This window comes from Haliaeetus albicilla, chromosome 7 (assembly GCF_947461875.1).
Source record: "Haliaeetus albicilla chromosome 7, bHalAlb1.1, whole genome shotgun sequence".
NCBI classification, from domain to species: Eukaryota; Metazoa; Chordata; class Aves; order Accipitriformes; family Accipitridae; genus Haliaeetus; species Haliaeetus albicilla.
This window is the reverse complement of record NC_091489.1, coordinates 11,084,708-11,104,425: the sequence shown is the minus strand read 5'-3', so window position 1 is coordinate 11,104,425 and position 19,718 is coordinate 11,084,708. Positions and strand designations below refer to the sequence as shown.

Genomic DNA, 19,718 nt, shown 5'->3' with positions numbered 1-19,718 from the left:
CGTCATGCCCCACCGGCCGCGCTCCCATCGCGCACCGCGGCAGGAGAGCACCGACCTGATGGAAGCGCTTTTTTTTTTTTTTTTTTTTTTAATTTCCGTTGAGACCGGGCGGCGGAGCCCTCAGTAACCGGTACCGGCGCAGCGGCGGGAAAACGGCTGCTGCGCCCCGGCCGGAAAGGACCGAGGCGCGTCACTTCCGCTCGCCATTTCGCGCAGCCCCTCCGCCGCCATGACGGACCGCTACACCATCCACAGCCAGCTGGAGCACCTGCAGTCCAAGTACATCGGGACGGGCCACGCCGACACCACCAAGTGGGAGTGGCTGGTGAACCAGCACCGGGACTCGTACTGCTCCTACATGGGCCACTTCGACCTGCTCAACTACTTCGCCATCGCCGAGAACGAGAGCAAGGCGCGCGTCCGCTTCAACCTCATGGAGAAGATGCTGCAGCCCTGCGGGCCGCCCGCCGACAAGCCCGACGAGTCCTAGCCGGCCCCGGGCTCCGGGCCCGGGCCCCGGCCCCGGCCCCGGCCCCGCGGGGCTGGCCTTCGGCCCCCGGGAAGGCCCCGGCGAGCAGGGGGAGCGTTGGCGCCTGCGGCCCTTCGGCCTCGTGGTCCCTCCGCTTTGGCCTGTCGTCCCCTCGGAGGACTCGGGCAGGGAGAAGTCCTGCAAAATGCCCGCTTCTGGACAGCTTCGGCTCTTCTAGCTTGTACAGTCGTTCGGATTTCTTACAGTGGAAAATAATAAAACTTGCTGGGCATTTCTAATGGTTCGTTTGGCAATCTGCTAATAAGAGCTCTTTGTTCTAAAAGGAGTGCCGGTTACTGGGTATTAAGCCTTTCGATGCAACCGTCCGAGGTGCAAGTCTCAGATACTTTACAGATAGCATTTTCCCAGCCGGGCTGATCGGTGCTTCCTTACCAAAACTGTGTTTTGAGGAGAGAGAGGAAGCTTGCTCACACTCAGAGGGTCTCATTTGTTGTTAGCATTGGCTGTGTGTGGTACAGCGTCAGTCAGTTGCTCTAGTACTTTAAAACTCCAAAATGGCTTTTCTTTAAATACCGTTTTCTTGCCTCGTCTTCCTATTTCCTGTACGTTGAGTTTTACAAACCTTGATTCTCTCTGATCCAACTTGGCTACTTTTTTTTTTTACTAATGTTTTCTAGTCATCTAGCAATTAAAATTTTTTCTGCGTTACACTAAAGTGTATGAATGTGCGCTTAGACACTGTTAATATGGAATGGGAACTTAAGGGTTGCTCACTGCTACATTGAAGTAAAATGTGTTGAGGTGACAAAATCTTAGACTGCAAACTGAACTGATGTTGATTTTGAATTGTCACTTAAAATAGGCTTTCTATTCACTTGTCATAGTAAAAAGAAATTCTGAGTGCTGATGAATGGGAAGACCTCAGAGTAAAACTTAGATATGCTGCTTGGAGAAATTAAGCGCTCTCATTTCTGACATGGAGCATTGTAACCGAGTGGGAGGGTTTTTTGGTGTGGGTTTCTTGTTTGGTTGTTGTTTTGGTTTGTTTTGTTTTTTTTTACATTGGAGAGGAAAGTTCAGTGTTTTCTGAGCCTATTAAGACTGTATGCAAGCTTACCAATTATTTTTTTCTTAAATCGGTGATCTCAAAACTTTTGAGTGATAAACTTTTCACACTCTTTATCAAGTTTTATAAAACTAAGCTATTCATAATACTGTAATGGAATAAGAAAAAATGTACAAGCTCCTGGGGCCACATTCAAGTCAGCACATTCATGTTATGAAGAATTCAAAGACAGCATTTTTCCAGTTCTGCAGCACATACTGAGATGAGGGCATGGGTGAAGTGGTCCTAAATAAATTTTACCTGCAAGTTTTGTGGGGACCTATGGCAATTTCTAATAAATGAGGGAGATTTGTAGAAAACTCCTGGTTTTCACTTTTCATGCAAGCTGGTGCAGGTAATTTGAAGAGCATTTGTTCCTCACGTGTGTTCCTCACATTAACTAATTAAATGCCTGTTCTGGCTATCACTCTGTGGGGATACTCTTTTCCTGCAAAAAAAGATATCTTAAACTGAATATAAGGACTCAGGAACAAGTTATGTGCGGTAAATTAACTGTGAGGACACATCAGCTGCTCTGTAGCTAGTGCCCATTGCATGTCCTTACTTTAGTGTCAAATATGAGGTCTTCTGCCTCTTTCTTTAGAGGCACTTTCCTTGCACTGGGGCATTGTAGGAAAAAAAACAGGGCAGAACCCCCCCTGTCAGGCAGCTGCCACAAAGAAGTTAGCTACAGTGTGCTGCAAGTTCAAACCCTGATTTCCCTTGCCATAACTCACATGTCTTTGGTGTGGATCATTTAGGAAACCACCTGAAGTAATTTGGGATAAGTCTCTCCTGCTGAAGGGTAAGAGTACCTCGGCAGACTGGGGAGCAAAGGGTTGCAGAGAATTTACCAGGGCCCTGTGACTGGGTCCCAGAGACATAGGGGATGGCAGCCAAGACAGCAGGGCAATTCTTGCTTGCAGGCATCTGCCATTTCTCCCTGGTGGGCAGGTGAGAAGATGGTTCAGGGGACTCAGGGTTACACACCCACAAAATAATACTTCCCTTCATGTACGTCGCAGCTTCATCTGTTTGTTTTTGGGGATGTTCGGTGCATCATATAAAGAGTTTTTATTAAGAAAGCAGTAGCTGCCAGTCGCAACTAGAATGTATGTGCTGGTTTTGTTGTTTGCCTGGTGAGGTGGGTCTGTGGGCTGCCTTTGCCTCTGCAGGAAGGGGCAGGGGTGCTGTGGGACACGTGCCCTGCCAGCACTCAGCTTACCCCACCAAGCTGCCGGCACCCATCTGAGGCACCTGAAAGCCAGTGGTTAACCCTGTAAATTTTTGTAATTGTTGATTCACAGCTCAGAGGGCAACTACAGCCTTGGGTGGCTTGTTCCTTTTCCCTGCTGGCCTTTGACTTTCCTCCCGCTGAGCTACAATGGGTTGTGTAGAGTGAATCAAAGGAGTAACTGGGTTTTCTCCAGTTTCCTGCTTGGTTTGGAGACTATCCTCATGTAATCCTGTGGCTCTGTTTGCAGGGTTTTTTTGTTACCTGCCAGGGTTTCGTCAGAGATAGTTGTGTCCCACCCATGTTAGTGCACATGGGGATTAAAGAAAAGGGTCTGTTGCTGCTGCAGTGGAGGAGATGGAATTGCGGCTGAATTCCCAGGGAGCAGAGCCAAAGTGCCACTATTTTCGCCCAAACTGGGGAACTAATGAATTCCAGGCCTCTCTGTGACCTCCTTCACGTATCACTGCATGCCTGATGTCAACAGGTCTCCGAACAAGAGGTCAGGGCTGAGCTTGACTGTTGGCCTTGGTGTAGCCTCAGTGCAGACCACTGCCTCCCCCTTCTTACTCAGTCTTCTGTCTGTCCTTTCCATCCCATTTTTCCCCTGCAAGGAGCTGGTTATGCTGTGACACACCACCCACAGCAATAGCAATATTTTGCTACTGCTTGACATCCCAGCCGCGCAACACTTCTTCCTGGTGCATGATACCTCGGTTTCCTTCTTTTAATGATGTTTGAGGAGAAAAAAACCTTACTTTGGCAAAGCCCATTAGCCTATGAGTAACTGCTCTACTTTGGGCTGTCAGCAAGCAACTGGCTTGTGTGAGCTGCCCAGTGGAATAATTTGGGGAAGACTGCAGCTCCAAATTAATTCTATATATACACATTTTGAGATAAAAATCTGGACTGGAGACCTTCCAGAACTGAATTGTCCCCCACGGTTGCTGTGGCTAGAGTAAACAGCAAAATGCCATCTGTGGAGTTTATAGAAGCAGTCTAGATGGGGAGCAGTAACTCTGAGCAGCTTTTCTATGGTGCCATGGTCTGTCCCGTTCCAGGCGGAGTTAAAACCACACGCCCCTGTTGCAGGGTTGGCCACTGGCATGATGCATTGCAGCCCGTAGTCACCTGCTGATGCACCGCATCCCACCAGAAGCTGCCTCTTCTCGCCGCAGCGGGCAGCTGGCGGCTGCCTCACCGGTGGGGAACGCGGCTGTAAGGGGAGGAAGGCCAGGCGCTTTGTCAGCTGTGGGCGCCCACGCCGGGATGCAAAGGGCTGGCTTCTTTTGAGGGACTTAGCTGGATGAACGGTGTACAGCTTTAATTGCTTTTTGTGCTTGTGGTGCCCCTGGAGATCATCCCAAATCCTGCAGTCAAGGCCCTGGGAGCGCAGTTTGTACTCCGTACCAGGCTCGGTATCTATAGTATCATGCAGCATCAAGCCAGTCCCACGGGGCTGTGTCATTTCGTGGACCACAGGAGCATCCTTCAGCTCCCTGCAGCACCCTGACTCGTTTGCCCACATCTTCCAGCTTCTCCAACAAGTAAAGCGTGGTTTTAGAGAGTCACATCCTTGCCCCCGCGCTGCTGGGGGGTAGGGTGCAGCATGGGAAAGATGGCCTGTTTCTGGGGATCAGTCAGAAGGTATCAATGGGGAAATGACTGAAGCTGATTAGCTGGAAAGAAATTTTTTACCTCAGCATGGATTTTCTGGGGCAGGGAGAGGGAGTACTATGAGGAGGAAAGGAGTGGTGAGGACAAGGCCCTTTTTAGCCCTGGGCACCGGCAGTGCAGACGGCAGACCGTATGGTGGAATGGAGGGCAGGCTGCAAGGTCCAGCCCCAGTGTCCCATGGGGTGGCTGGATCCAGCCCTTCTCCTACCTTCCAAAAAACACATACAAATTGCTCTTTAAAACTGTCTAGGTTTTATTATTTTCCTTCTCATGGCATAGGAACAGAGAGCCTCAGAGCTTTTAGGAGCAGCAGCAGTAAAACAAACTCATGGTAAGCTGACACTCCGTGTGTGTATGTGCATGTGTATTGTACACAGACTGGGCCAGCTGTCAGATAATGTATTTTTAAGTGCTACTCTTTCCAAGTATCATCTTGGCACATTCCAGGTTTCTATCTTTCGCTTTCAAACCAAAGGAAGACTGATTCATCTTGAAAATCTGTCTTCTAGACACGATGAAGTTGCAGCTTATGAAAACACACTCTTCCCAAGGATGCTGCTTCGTTTATCATTTCACATTGTGGAGATGTGTTGTGGATGTGGAGAGCCTACAAAAAAACCCCTCGCCTTCGTGTAAGAACACTGAAACTGCTTGTCAGATATGCCAGAAACAAGTACGTGCCAGAAAAAAAACCTCAAAAAGGACAGGAGTCTGCACCACAGACAACGCAAGAGCTTGAGCACTCTGAAGCAACAGCAGCTCTTGTCCTTCTGTTTTCACCTTGCTTTTCAAACTAGTTGGTTTAACATGATGAGATTGTTGTACCTACTGGGCAGGCTACTCACCATTGTGATATCTCCTTTGTTGCCTTGTGTAGCTGCAGGAGGACCCTGTAACATCCACATCTGCTTATTTTCAGCTTCAAATCCCTCCTTACAATATTTTTCAGTTCTAGTACTTCCAAAAGACTTGACAGTGGTTAGATCCTGAGTGAGATGGACACCTCTTGGGCTGTCTCCCTGTTTCTTCATGCTCTTCCACATCTTTCTAGAGTCATCCCATGCCCCAGCCTGTGGTTAGACCTTTGATGGTTACAGGGCTGGTTTTGATTTGTGTGTGCTCACTGCCACTACTGAGAAGAGAGAGAAAAGTGCTTAAAATAGCAAGATTAAGTTATCTGGGTAGCTGGCTAGATGGGCTTTGAGCTATTGGTTCAAGAGCGTTATCTGTGTGTCTTTCGTCATTCAAACGGTCCCTGCTTCGTGCCACCCAGTTGCTCAGGAACTCATTTACTGGGGGGGGCAGGATTTAATGCACAGAGGTGTGACAAGCTGGGCTGCCACCAGCTGCAGTGGCATTACCAAGTGAGTTGCAAAACCATGGCAGCTGGAAGCCCCGGTCCCCATGGCCAGCGCAGGGTGACGGCCAGCGCAGGGTGACAGCCCCCGTACACGGGGGCTGGATGCACACACAGACACAAAACTGTCACGCCAGTCCCGCTCTCCCTCTTACCCTGCTCCCATTTTCGGCCTCTGTAGGGGCTGAAAGGCAGCCAAGAGACCTCTCCTCCGGCCCTCCACTGCCAAGCTGCCCGTGCACATACCGTGGCTGAATTCAGGCACTCTGCTATTAATGGAAAGCTGACAACGTGGCTGAGCGTAGAAGGTGTCAGTGCTATGGCCCTGGCAAAATGTAGTGTGTTGTAACAGGTCTGTTGTGGCCTCTACCAAGGTAATACCTGAGTGCGTTAGGACATCCTTCTTCTTGGTATGTTCTACTCAAGGGCAGCAATAAAAGAGGTGTCTCCTGCTTTTCTTCCTTCTTCTCTCTCCTCCTTCTCTTTCCCTTCCTCTTCATCCTTCCTCCTCCTCCTCTCCTTCCCCTGCTTTCTCCTTCTCATTCTCCTCCTCCTCCTCCTTCTTTTCTCCTCCTTCTCCTTCCTCTTCTTCTTTCTTCTGCTCCTTCTTCTCTTCCTCCTCCTCCTCTTCCTGCTCTTCATCCTCCTTTTTTATTCTTATTGACCCTGACGAATGTCAAAGCACTCTGTGATCTTCATGTGAAGGAAGCCTTCTTTTGCGCCCCCCCCCCCCCCCAGCCACTTCACCACTTCCCCGCTGCAGGGAGTTGACCCATCTCCTCAGACAGCCAGTGGGCTTGCAGCCACTGATCTCTCTTCTGCACCAGGATCTGCACCGTCTTCCACCTGAAAAGAGGGCTGCTCCACTCACGGTTCCTACTCTTTCCCTCCATTCCTGCCAGAATGGAGAAAAAAGAAAGAAAGAAGAAAAAAGGAACTTCCCTCTACATGTACACAACCACTTTCCGAGACCTGCGGAGTAAAGTTCGCTCGCTGGTGTTTCCAGCTCCCTGCCCTGAAAACAGCCCCATACAGGGCTCCAAGCCAGCAGTCCAGTTTTGGGCGAGAGAAGGGGCAAGGGCAGGCTGTGCTGAGCAGCAGCGTGCCCTCTCCCCCGTGCCCTTACCTTCTTGTGTGAGTGGGGTGCAGGAAGGTTCACCCCGTCGGCCTTGACCCTCTCCTTGTACCTCCCGGCTGCCGGCACACCCCGGGAAGGAGAAGCTGTGGCTGGAGGAAGAGGGAGCCAGGGCTCCCTGGCTGCAGGACGGGCGTAGACTGGTCCAGGTACAGCAGCCTGGGCTGCACTGGAAGTGGCAGGAGGAGGTGTGGGGGGGAGAAGTGCCGGAGTGCGGAGGCCCAGGCTGACGGTCCAGGTCGAGATGTTCTGCCGGCTGTTTGAGCACTTCACCCTGCTGCCCATATCTCTGTGCCATCCATACCTGGTGCTCTGGTTTGGCCTCCACGCTCCATTTATCTACGTTTCTGCTGAACAGCATCTAAGGGAGGACGTCAGTGACGCAGACTTTGCCGACGAGCTGGGCAACCCCACACCAGAAATATCTGCTGGTCGCTGCACCTATTCCAGCGTGCAGAAAAGAGAAGAAGTGGCTGGTCATGAGCAACACAAAACCTCAGGGCTTTGAGGTGTTGCCAGGGAAGCATCCCCTGTCCTTAGAGAAACTTTAACATTTCAACATGTATCTTTGTTCACTTCAACGAAGTGAAAAAACAACATACTGAAAGGTTTTGTGCAACAAGGTATTCCAAACTGTTTTGGTTATGGATAGTTGAAACATAAAGTTTATTTTATAGTATGACAGTTTATACCAAGGGAAGAAAATGGAATCCAACATAAAAAAAAACCCAAACGCTTGAAATAAAACACTATGATGCCTTTTAAAACCATTTTGTTGACACTTTGATGAAGATCAGTGCATTCTCCTAAAATATTTCAAGTGTAGTTAAGGCATTTTTCTACTTGAAAACTTGTCACCGTTTTTACTTGACCTAGAGCGTTCTCTTCCTGCAATTTAGCCATTCACCAGAAGGTGGGGCTTAATGTCTTGTAAGTGAACTAGAATTGGAAGATAATTTTTACGAAGTCCTTTGGATTTGAGGGCTTGGAATGTGTCTTCTCTCCTCCCTGTTTTGCAGAGGAAATCCTTCTGGATCAGCATGACAGCTCCTCAGGCCATAAAATCTCAAACTCTGGAGTCTTAAATGGTCCCAGCCTGCCTGATCCCAGCACAATCTAATTAAGCCAAAAATATCATCACCCTAAGACACCTCAAAGTCCAGAATCCTTGTACCAAGAGCGAGAATCATTGTAGCATCTCCAGCTAGTGACTTTCTTCAGATTTATGGGAAACTAATGAATGGAGGGAGAGGAGCGTTCGCCTTATGTTTGTGCCCCAGTCCCAGCAGACACTGAGCGCAGTCCCTGCACACCTGTGGGCCAGAAGCTGGTCACCTTGATTCCTGTGTGGTGGGTCACGACGCTGCGCTCTGTGCCCCTCTTGGCAATCTTGGTCTCACACAAGCTCCCAAGAAAGCTCTCTCTGGCACCCAAACCACCGCTGCCTTGCCGTGGAGAGTGCTTCTGTACCAAGGTGTTAACTTGTCAAAGCTGCAGTAGCAGGAAGCCTTTTGGATAGCATGGACCCAAACCCCGCAGTGCCACAGGGTCAAGTGTCTCGGCTATTGAACCCGAATGAATTCTCTGTGAGGCCATGGTAGAGCAACAGGGGTGGATGAGGGTGTCTGCCGTGTTACTAGGATGCTGCACAGCAATGGGCTGCACCAGGAGGAGCTTTCTCAGTGCTTTCTGCTTAGATAAGCAGTCTTGCTTAAGTCCACTCTGGGTCACGCTAGGTCCTGTTTAGGTAGGTAGCAGGAAGCTGGCTAGCTTTGGCTAGCTGCTTTATGGATGGGCTCAGGACTAACACTTCATACTGAACAGTACTTGGCTAAAACCATAGCATGTCCCGCAGCTTTCCTCAGCTGCAGTTTGGGAGGACGGATAGCTGCCTTCCCTGCACAATGCCGGGGGTGTTTGACTCAGAACAGCCCTCGTTTGTGGGCCTCTTTTATGGGCCAGAAGGATGCAGATATCTTTGGTGCAAGTTCATTTAGACCCTTTTCCTGGAGGATGTGGGTGGGACGAGATGCTGACACCTCCCCCATGTGTAAACTTTCTACTGAAATTGGGTGACCAGAACAGCTGCTCTCTGTAGTGGCAATTCACATCACAGCCACAGAAATGTCTGGTTTGGGTCACACTGAAGTTTCACCTCGATCAGTGTTCTGTCTTTGGCAACGGCCAAAGGCTGATGCCTAGGGAAGATGATAAGAATAGAGCAAATGTATAGTGATTGTCCCCTACAGTACTTGTCTGAGCAGCAGTGATTTCCAGCTGAGGGATTCACTGAACTAGAGGTTGTACCTCTACATTTGATAGCCCTCTTAGAGACTTTGAGCAGTGCTGGTGGGGAGTTTTCTTAGCTCCTGTTTGTCCTATAGCTAATTTCCCACCCTCTCAATTTAGAGACACTTTGAAAATTGTTTTGCTCAAATGGACCCATTGGAAATCTCTTCAGTATTGAATGCAACAGATTCCTTTGGTTAGCCATCTGGGTGCTGGCAATATTGATCAGTGAAGATCCAGTTCTTTTAGTTTTACACCATTCATCGGCCATTTGCTCAAGACAGCAAAACCTAAGAGGGGTTGCCAAAAAAACCCAACCTATTGAATCAGAATGAGTGGCTCAGTGTCCTCTCATGAAAAAGAAATGAGAAATCATTTTCTGCATATTTTATTTCAAAACAACAGTCTTATCTCCATTTCAATTAGTGCACAGTTTATTACCAGTGAAGGTAAGTCACACTGCCTATTCAAAACACTCCTCTCTTTTGCATCCTGAAAAGCAATCAATAGACTCATAGCAATATTGGCACTAACCAGAAGTTAACCACAACTGAGTGATGTTAACATGGCAAACCCACTCGCTCAGGAAGTTCTTCAGACAAATCTGAAAGGCAGTGTTCCTGTCTGGCAGCAGAGAACAAATTAAGCATTTTTCTTAGCTCTTCAAATGCATTTAAATGCCAGCATTCTCATGGGGAGAATTGGTTTCTGAAAAGAATTTGCTTCAAAATTATCTTTGTACCCACTTCCCTAGAAAAGAGTTGATTGTCCTTTATTTTCATAACCTCTGTGCCAAGTATCCAAAGTATGAGGAAATATTGAGTTCTGCATCTTACTTGCAGCAGCGGTTTCCCTTCAGGCAGCCTCTTCTCCTGCCAGAAAATTGATGCCAGTTCCCCTTGCAGTACTGTTTGGATGGGGCACTGCCACCCGGTGCAGCCCTGACTCTGAGGCACAGCAGCTACAGACCTTGTTAGTTCTGGTGCTGCTACAGCCCAGCAGAGGTTGAGGTCTTGTTCTTCTGCTACACAGCAGGAGAAAAGAGATGAACCCTACCAAGAAGTGTCTACCGGAAGAAAAAGGAGACGTACAACAGCCAGGCAGCAGAGACTGCTGAGAAATGACCATGATGTGGTGAGAGTTTTTCAAAGGTGGGTGCCTGCAGAGGTAATCTAGATTACTTGGAAGGATAAATGTGAAGGGAATTAGTTAATTCTCATCTCCGTCTATCTGCATGGATGTTCTCATTCAATGTGAAGATGATTCGGTTGATGTTATTAGGGCAGTTTCACTTCACAGTTTTCATGAATTCCAGTGAATTTTTCTGAGTGTCCCAATGTGGACAGGCCATGGTACAACTCCATTCTCCAAGCTGGGGCTAGAGGAATGAAGGACAGAAGGAAGAGTAGTCATTCTGCTTAGACAGGGTCAGAAACGAGAGATCTGAGTGCCTTGTTAAAGAGCTGATGCTTGAGCAGAGACCAGCCCTTCTCAGCAGTTTGTCACATGCAGAAAAAGCAAGAAGAAAAGGAGAAAGGAGAAAGCAAGGTGATGTCAAAGGCTGAAGGATGATAGAATCTGGGAATGGTCACCTAGGGAAGGTCTGAAAGGTAAAAAGAGAAGCTAGTATTTGATGAGGTGGAGCCAGTGAGTGCTAGGAAGCAAGAGGGCAAAACCAGAGAGTTAAGAAAATGATTCAGAGTGTAGTACTCTGAAGGGAGCAGGTGCAAGAGCAGACAAAACTGGAAAGGAGGAAGGCTGTGAAATGATGTGAGAAGAAATGACAGATTTTAGAGAGATGGCAGAAGGTGAAGAAAACTGAGACATAGAAACAGTTGTATCCAGAGGAGGGACCAAGTGAAAGATGATACCCAGGAAAAGGACTGAGGGGACTTAGTGGAAGCTGGTATTGACCTGTCAGATGCAGAGAGCAGTACTAAAGCAGATACCATCATTGCAGTGAAGCAGACCAATGAGGAAGCAGTCCACGGCAAACGCAAGTTCTATTTCAGTGAGTTTGAAACCACAGCTGTGGGGCAAATCAAGGGAAAAGAGCAAAGATGCCAGGTAATCAAATGGCAATCTGTGTGGAGGTGAGAGTTGGTGAGGGTGTGGTGTGAAGGTAAAGATGTAAGGGACTGTCAAAGTCCAAGGGAGGTCATCAAAGAACTATCATGCAACAGCAATGCCAGGATGGGGCAGGAAGAAGAGTTGGATGAAGCAGTGATGATGGGAAGAGGGCGAGTAAGAGCAGGGAGGTGCTGAATTTAGCAATAATGAGAAGAAAAGCCCAGCAGCTTCCCTCCACTTCCCTCTCCCTGGAATAGAGGACTAGACCTGGTTGCTAAGAAAGGTGTGGGAGAGAAAAGGAAGAAGTTAGAGGACCATAAGGTTGGAGAAATGGCAAGATGCTATCTGAGGATGAGGGGTGAAAGGTAGAAAGGGAGGAAATGTGACTAGGCAAAGGAAAACTGCGTGAGGACAAAGCACCGGTGCTGGAGAGGAGGTGGGTGCAGTTGGAGAAGACCTTTTGAAAATGCTACTTGGACTCCAGGTTGCTTGCAATTCCTAACAGAAAGGGAGGGAATCTCAGGTCCCTGAGACCCAGAGGTGCCTCCTGCAGCCACAGCGCACTGAAGCCATCGCTGGCTCCTCTCTGCCGGGCTGAGCTCCAGCTCCCTTTGTGGCACCCAGATCCCAACAATCCATAATCCACACTCCCAGGCCAGGTGTCTCAAATAAAAGTACCTTGTCCCTGAAGCAGAGAAAGAATTTCATCAATACAAAGCTGAAGGACAAAACACCCTGAATGACACAAATACTGCAGAAGAGCTTTGCCAGGGTGGCCCTGTGCTGTGTTTCCAAACTGGTGCTTCAAGTATGCAGAGCTATCATGCACTGGAAAAAATCTTTCTCCTAAAGCAGCAGCAGCAGCAGAGCTGTGTCCCTCATAGCTCGGGGTCTTACGTTCAGCGAAGCAACCCCCTTATTCCCAGGTTGTGGGCAAAGCTGGAGTGTGTCGGCAGTGTCCTCCAGCCCCATCCAGCAGTGCCAGCTGTGCCTGGGGGGCACACTGCCCTCCGAGCTGCCTCCCCCGTGAGATCAGACGGGCAATGCCATGCCACTTTGAGGCAATCCGTCTGAGCCTACAGGTCCAACGGGGATGGGAACTGCGCGTTCAGGAAAACCTTCTTCAGGCAATGAGTCGTAAGAGCCAAATATGAGCAGCGCCTGCCGCTGAGCACTGTAGCAGAAATACTCGGCTCTTGTAGGGTGGCAGCCAGGGCTTGGGGGGGGGATCTGGCCTTCCTCATGGCCCTGGTGACAGGAAGGTCATTGATGAAGAAAGCAGGCACAACCCTTCAATGTTTTGGGGGTCGGCTTGTGCAACAGCAGTATTGTTTCCAGTCTCCAGGCTGACATGAAGATTTTGGCAGTTGGGCTGCTTGGCGGGAGGGCTCTTTCTGAAGAGGAAGGGGAAGCGCAAACATCTCGGTGCTGCAGGAGACTTGCTTGAAGCGTGCGAGGAACCAGGGAGGCTCTGGCTAATTTGTGTGTGTAAAATGAGTGGGAGGGAGGAGGCTTGGCCAGGATGCCCCTCCAAAGCTGGTGTTAAATACCCTGCGCTGTGCCTGGGTCAGAGTGTTTAATAAGTCTGAGAGACACTTTGTCTTCATGTTCATCATTTAGCATGTTGTAAAGCTCTTTGGGAAACTGTGGCTTGAAAATATATATAACATCAATTTTGGGGGGAAAGGGGAATTGTATTTTCAGGAAGATCTCTTGACTTCAAAAAAGTTGATTTGTTCTTCTTGTCTAACTAGCGAAAAAGTCATGTCTGGTCAACACATTTTCAATTATCTGTTTAAGATCTGCAACCACAAATAACTCAAAATATTTTAAGTCTCTGTGAATCACCCTAAAGGTTGAAAATCTTTTATCTTTCTTCCAAATGTCATTAGATACACCCACAGTTAATTCCAGGTACTAAAAACCACAGGTTCAAAGTCTCCTAACTCTGCAGATCACCATCTGCACTTTACCATGTTTTTGGGGTACTGTTACTGAGGGATAACATGACCTCAGCGATGTGACTGGCAGCAAATTCATGGGGTCATGCTGTGTAGCAGCTGGAAGAATTAGTCTTGACTAGTGAGATGCCTCTCTGCCTTGTAGCTGACAAAATCAAACACTAGTTTGAAATTCATTGCACTGGGTGCCTGCCAGAAAATGCAATGCAATGCAGTTTATTTGAATTCCAAGTGTTCTGAGCAGGGCTGAAGCTGGAGTAAACAATATCCCTAAAAAAAAACATTGAGAGAGCAAAGCAGTTGCAGTCATTAAGGAAAAATTAACCCCAAGCCATTGATCAATCTTAGGTTTTTTCCTTGCCAAATAGAGACATAACAATAGCCTGCTCTTTTAACAGAAGGACCTTAGAGAAGGAATATGCTCTACTGCTGTAAAAAAATAGAGTTGCTTTCTCCTGAGTTTCCAGGAACGTGAGTTTCTTGAAGGTGCCTATCGGGAACGGGCTGTCTCTTGCTCCCTGGTGGGGGAGCAGGGGAAGCATTAAGGAAAATGAGCTTGGACCAATCTCTAAATCAGCGGAGTTTATATGGGTCCAGCAGACATTTATTAGAGTTGGGAGATGAATCCTGTGAGGCTTTCATTTTCACGAAGCACGCCTGATCCTCTCACAATGTCTGCAAGTGCCAAGCCTGGTGAGAGCCCTTTCCTCACAGGACCAGAGCTCCCCGTCCCCGTCCCCATCCTGGTCCCTGTCCCTAGGCCAGCAGCACGGGAGCTTCCCTGCAATCGCCGCTCTGAGCTGCTGGCCGTGGTGTCACCAGGCAAAGAAGAGCAGCGAGTAAGGGCAGCCCCTCCTGTGTCCTCAACACTCCTAATTCCTGGCAGTGCTGTAGCTCCTGCTGTAGGAGTTAAGGGGAGGAGGGTGAAAAGGAGGGTCTAGAAGTTCTAAACTATCCATCATGTAGCCAGGCTGTGCTGCAGGGCCTGTGTCTATGCAACTCAGACACCCTCTATCCCTTGGAGCTGTGACGAAAATATGTTGATTTTGGCAAAGTGGCATAGGTCAGGGTTTTGGGCAGAGCCCCAACCTCTATCTCCGCTTGAGGCTTTTTCCAGTGCCGTGCCTCGACGTTACCACCAGCTGCAATGTGGACACACAAAAGCCATGCAGGAACTGCAGCTTTGAAACTCGACGTGCCTTTCCAGTTCAGTGATCTTCCATTGTGGGGGGCTCAGTGCAAAGGGATAAGGCATTTTTTCCTGTTCTAGCAGCAGCCACAGGTGTGTTTAATTTGGAAGAACCCATGGTAAGAGTCGCCAAGCTGACACTAACACACCTTTTATTGGACTGCTTGCCAAGACGAAGCTTTCAGGACTCAATGCTTCTTTGTGCTGGCTGTGAGCTTTAGCAGCTGTAATGGTCTTGAGCCTGGTCAGGCAGGTTGCTTCTCTCATGGTGCCCATCATCAAAGCTCATGTCAGTTAGTCTTTCTCCTAGCAGTTCCCAGGGTGTGAACATTGATGTCCAGGCATCACACTGGCAGAGGTCCCGTACCTCTGGGGACTGTGTACTTCAGGCAGTCAACAGCACCCAGGTTTGACAAGCTTCAGGGCTTAATTCATTTATCCACCTTGCTTTTCACCAAGTTGTCAGTCCCAGAGCTAGGCTCAGGTTTTATGATGCCATGCCAGAGCACAGGGAACTTGTTCTTGAGGCTGTAAATGTAAATTTTGCAAAGACTGTCATATGCAGCACTTGTATTCTGGGATTTTATTGCTGACTAGTTGCAGTGTTGAAAGGTGTCTGGTGAAGCAGCAAAGGCTACAACTCTACATGGCTGAATTACATCAACTCAGTCTCACCAAGAGATGAGGAATGGGGAACCATGCCATCGTATTCTTACACTCACTGTTCTGACAAAATCACGTTGTAGAGTAACACAGTGCTATCTCTGTATCCATAAACACTTAAAGGAAAATATTCATTCGCTCTGGAAGCTGAAGCTGTTTAATGGAGAGGAGCAGCAATCTCTTACTGACACCCACTCTCATCATGTCAGGTCATTAGTGTCCATATAGGAAGAGTACTGGAAAGAGAAGATGGAGAATCAGGATTTGGAAACAGATGCTACCATTGTAGCAATAACAGACACTCCTCCTGAGGCAGGCTGATAAAAATAGCAAGAAAAATGACCAAATGAGAGAATCTTAGAATAAGTAGACTAATATAACTAACATCTGGAGGAGGCAGGCTGGGGTGCCATACCTTCCCCAGGCTGCAATCCCACAAACCCCTAGCTCCCAGTGTGCTCTCACCATAAAACCATTGGCCTGAATGAAGCCACGGTGCTTCCCAATTGCTCTGCTCTGCTTCGTGAGGTTAGCTCAGCCTTCACCAAAGTCCTCCTGGCTGGCTGACCTGACCAGACCTCTCCACAACCATTTTCATGGGGACTGCTCTCTGGACCAAGGTGTGCTCACATGGCACGTGCAGGCAAAGTAGTGTCTGCTCAGGGCACAAGGTTACAGCTCATGTTGTGGCATTTGGTGCCACAGGGCTGGAAACCAAACCGCCTTACCTTGGCTTTGTGGGAAGGAGGTCCTGCTAAAATGGAGCTCAGCAGAAGTAGTGCCAGGCATTTTGCCCCTAAAAGTCAGAATCGTAGAATCATTTAGTTTGGAAAAGACTCTTAAGATCATCGAGTCCAGCCGAAGTCAAAACACCGGCATTTCTGTGAGGAGGATGGCATGGGAAAGATACGGTTTCAGACATAAATGACCCAAGAAGCAAGGCATGCCAGGTCTCCAGCTGCCTGAAAAACCTTAGCTGCTCCTTGTTTGTGTGCAGGCATTCTTTAATGACAATCTATCTCCTCTTCTTTAGTTTTGTTTAAATGAGTCTACCAGATGGGCACACGAGAATTGAGACTGCATTGACATTCATCTGTTAATTTAATTTCACTTAAACAACTTTTCGATTTCTTCTGACAGCTGGTTTTTTTTAACCTGTACCTAGCAGCTGAATTGGGTAAATATCCCAAATAGGTTCACGAGCATGGGTCTAAACCATTTCATTGTTAAAACAATGGAAATCTTTCCTTTGGTTTCAGTGGGAGGATTATCAAAGCATACAAACAGAAGTAATTAACAAACACAGTAAAGAAACTGTCTGCAGACAAGTGATTACCAGAAGAAGAGGTGAAATTTAGCAAATAAATTATTGACTACTAGTGATTTGCCCATAACAAGTATATATTCTACCTTGTCATCTTCTTAAAAAAAGAGCATTTATTTTATGTGATGCAGCTATCTGTGCTTCTGCCAACCTATGCATATGCTTGCGCTGAAGGAGGACAACCTGCAAGGAAGAGGGGTGGTTACCAGGTGCTTGTACGAGTTTTACATGGCTGGCAGGCATTTCCTCCTCTCTTTCAGCCTCTTTTTCTCTCCGTTAGTGGCCTCCAACAGAACTGTAGACTTCAACTCAAAAGCACTACATAATTAACATGCTTAAAACTGTTTCTGTTCAACTTGAAGTAAAATAGATGCTTAGGCTTATGCATATAAATAATCCTTGCACTTTGTGCAGATTTAATGTTAAACAGATGCCAAAAGTTTACAGAACAAGGGTCTCAAATAATTTGCTGAACAATGAATGCCATTGGAAGAAGTGGTCAGAAACTCTTTTAGCAGTGTTTAATGCAACAGTCCTACTTCCTTGTGCATGAATAAAGCAAATGTCGCTGGAATTCAGTGAAAGGCTGCTATGTTTTCATTTGCCTCCAAAGCTGTGATTGCAGCTTGTGTGGAAGCTAGCTCGCTGAGACACTCATCACAGCAGATGTGGCTTTAGCTGCTGAACCATGCCCGTACTGTAGCCCATGCTGCCACATCCATACCTGTAGTGATGCTGGGGCCAACTCCTGCTTGCTTATGTCCAAGAGAGCTGCAGCCAGTGCTCCGGATTGTAGAGGAGAGAAACTCTCTGTACAGAACCCTTGAGGTTGCTTACAAATATCTGGGCAACTCGGCTTACTAAAATTCTTTTTGCATGCCTCTGTCTGTCTCTTCTATTTATAACCCTGTCTCTACAAACTGGTGGGATTACCATTTCTACCCCAGAGGCTACAGCTATCTTTCATTTGCATTAATGACAAACATTCTACAAGTCAAGAGTGAGTAAGTTTGTTTGCCAAATGCAAAAGCTGTTTCGGTAGCTGGTATAATTAGCAGAGCTCAAAAGAGGATGAAAGGAGATGAGGCAAGAAGCTCTGCTAGATTGTGCCAGCTGAGGACCTGCTCCAATGATTTTTTTAGAAATGCAGAAAGCAAGCTGCTGGCATGCTACCTCTTCTCTTCTCAGGGATTCGCCAGTGTACAGTGATTATTTGTCTGGCCTCAAGTGGCTTGAGAAAGAAGCATTTGCACAAACAGGAGAGAAAGTATCAACCGTCTCAAATATCCCTTGTCTTGGTTTTGGCTATAATTTAATCTTAGATGTTACACTAACGTCAGCTGGGCTAATTACAGAAAATGCCTTTCCTGCAAAAAAACAAACTCCACATTACCATAGGAACAAGTCCATGTTCATTGAAACATGGCATCCTGGTTGATTCCTGAGTAATTCACATTCTCAGTGGAATTCTGTCTTTTAAATGAAAAACCTCCAAGGCTGTACAGCACGTACAGGTGAGCAGGGTGGGTAGTTTCATCCAGGCAGATGGCTGCACTCCTGGATATTCAATGCTCTTTTCTCCCCTGGATGCACTTGCACCGGGTGAGCCGGCAAGAAACAACTGAGGGAAATGTAAACGCTTCCAGATTTGTGAACTCTGCAAAGATTCACCCTTTCCAGTATATCTATATACCATTTTCCTTCCAGGTGGAAAGTGCAGTGGTTTTCCTTATTCAGAGCTATTATTTAAAAAGCACCAGGTGGGCTTGAGCCTGCTGAGCAATGTCAGCTCCCATGGAGGGTCCTCTGCCTTGCCTCTGCCACCCATGACCAGCTGGGGGCTGGGGGGCATGTGGGTGCTGGAGGGGCATGCAGGTGCTGTGCCTCCTGCCTTGCCAGGTACCATTTGCTCCTGAGGACAAGCTCAGACATCCCTGTCAAGGAGTACTGGAGCAGCCACTTTTTTCCAGTACCTACATCCGCTGCAATTCCCAAAAAGCACCATGTCCAACAGGGCCTTCCTCATGCGGAAAGGCTCTTGATACAGATTTTAGGCAGGATTTGGATTTCTCTGATGCTGAGATCCCAGACTCTAATAGATCTTTACCCAGGTTTATTTGCTAAAACTTTTGACCCAAATATTCAGATCTCTCGTTTGGGTGGGTTTTTTTTTTTTTCCCCTAGCAGCCATGTCTTGCTAGTGCAGTTTACCTTACCTCAGGAACAGCTGCTGCCCCAGGTGAGAATTGTGTATGTCTTTAACTAGTCAGTGTTCAAGTCAGTCCTTGATTCGTAATCCAGAAAAGGCCTTTAAAATCTGCACTCAAGGCTCAGGTGGCATTTAATGTACAAGGCTAGCTAAGCTCAATACCCCACTGCATGACTGCCACTATTGCACTGCAGCCCCCATCCTTGAGGAGGATGCTCAGGAAGGGGAGAATCGAAGCCAAAGGGGGACAAGGTAGCAGTGCTGCTCAGGGCAGCATTCAGAGACATGATGGGAACAGTGAAAAGCAAGAAGAGGACAAAGTTACCAATGTTGGTCATTTCAATGCAAAGCCAACAGGCTGCAACAGGCAGCAATATATTGACCATGTGGTATTACAGATGTGCCTTACCATGAGCTATCTGAAACCCTGTCATCTAGAGATTCCTTCTTTTTAATATGCTGCTTTGTTTTTAAAAGCCTCTCCCAGGCTCTAGCAGTCAGGTTCTAGGAGGAAATATTCCAGGAGTAGTGAAAGGCAGTTTTCTGGAGACCCCCCACAGCTAAGGGCTGGGACCAGCTCCCTCTGCTTGTCATGCCGTGCGTATGCCACCGCATAATTTGTCTCCCTGCTTCAGTGCTAGGCTACGGTCCCCACCTTGCCCATGGCTGCTTAAATCTCAGCCCACTCCCAGACTCCCGACTGGGGTGCAGTGATCACCTTGCTCCGAAACAAAACCCAGACACAGTTCTGCAGGGGGCTGCCCCATACCCAGTGTGGATGAGCGGGCACCAGGTTCGGCTCCCCATGCCGCACAGAGCCCTCCAACACTATCGCATCGTAACATCACCAGCCCACAGCATTTTGCTATAAAAATCCCATTCAGCTCACCAGTTAATACTGTCTTCCCCTCATTTCAGACACCAGATTGACAAAACACACCCATGTGTAACATCCAAAGGAGACCGCGTGCCCACTGTTAGCAGCAGGGACACCACCAGTGTGCTTCTGTGGGCA

At 47.9% G+C, this 19,718-nt stretch overlaps 2 protein-coding genes across 2 annotated transcripts in view; both read left to right on the top strand.

Annotated features, from left to right (window-relative positions):
• The window catches only part of MRPL18 (mitochondrial ribosomal protein L18), a 643,474-nt gene that overhangs the window by 302,712 nt on the left and 321,044 nt on the right, over window positions 1-19,718 (top strand). The gene's annotated exons all lie outside the window — the stretch shown is intronic.
• SF3B5 (splicing factor 3b subunit 5) lies at window positions 170-768 on the top strand. Its single transcript, XM_069786915.1, has one exon. The coding sequence runs from the start codon at window positions 230-232 to the stop codon at window positions 488-490; it is 261 nt and encodes an 86-aa protein (XP_069643016.1). The 5' UTR covers window positions 170-229; the 3' UTR covers window positions 491-768.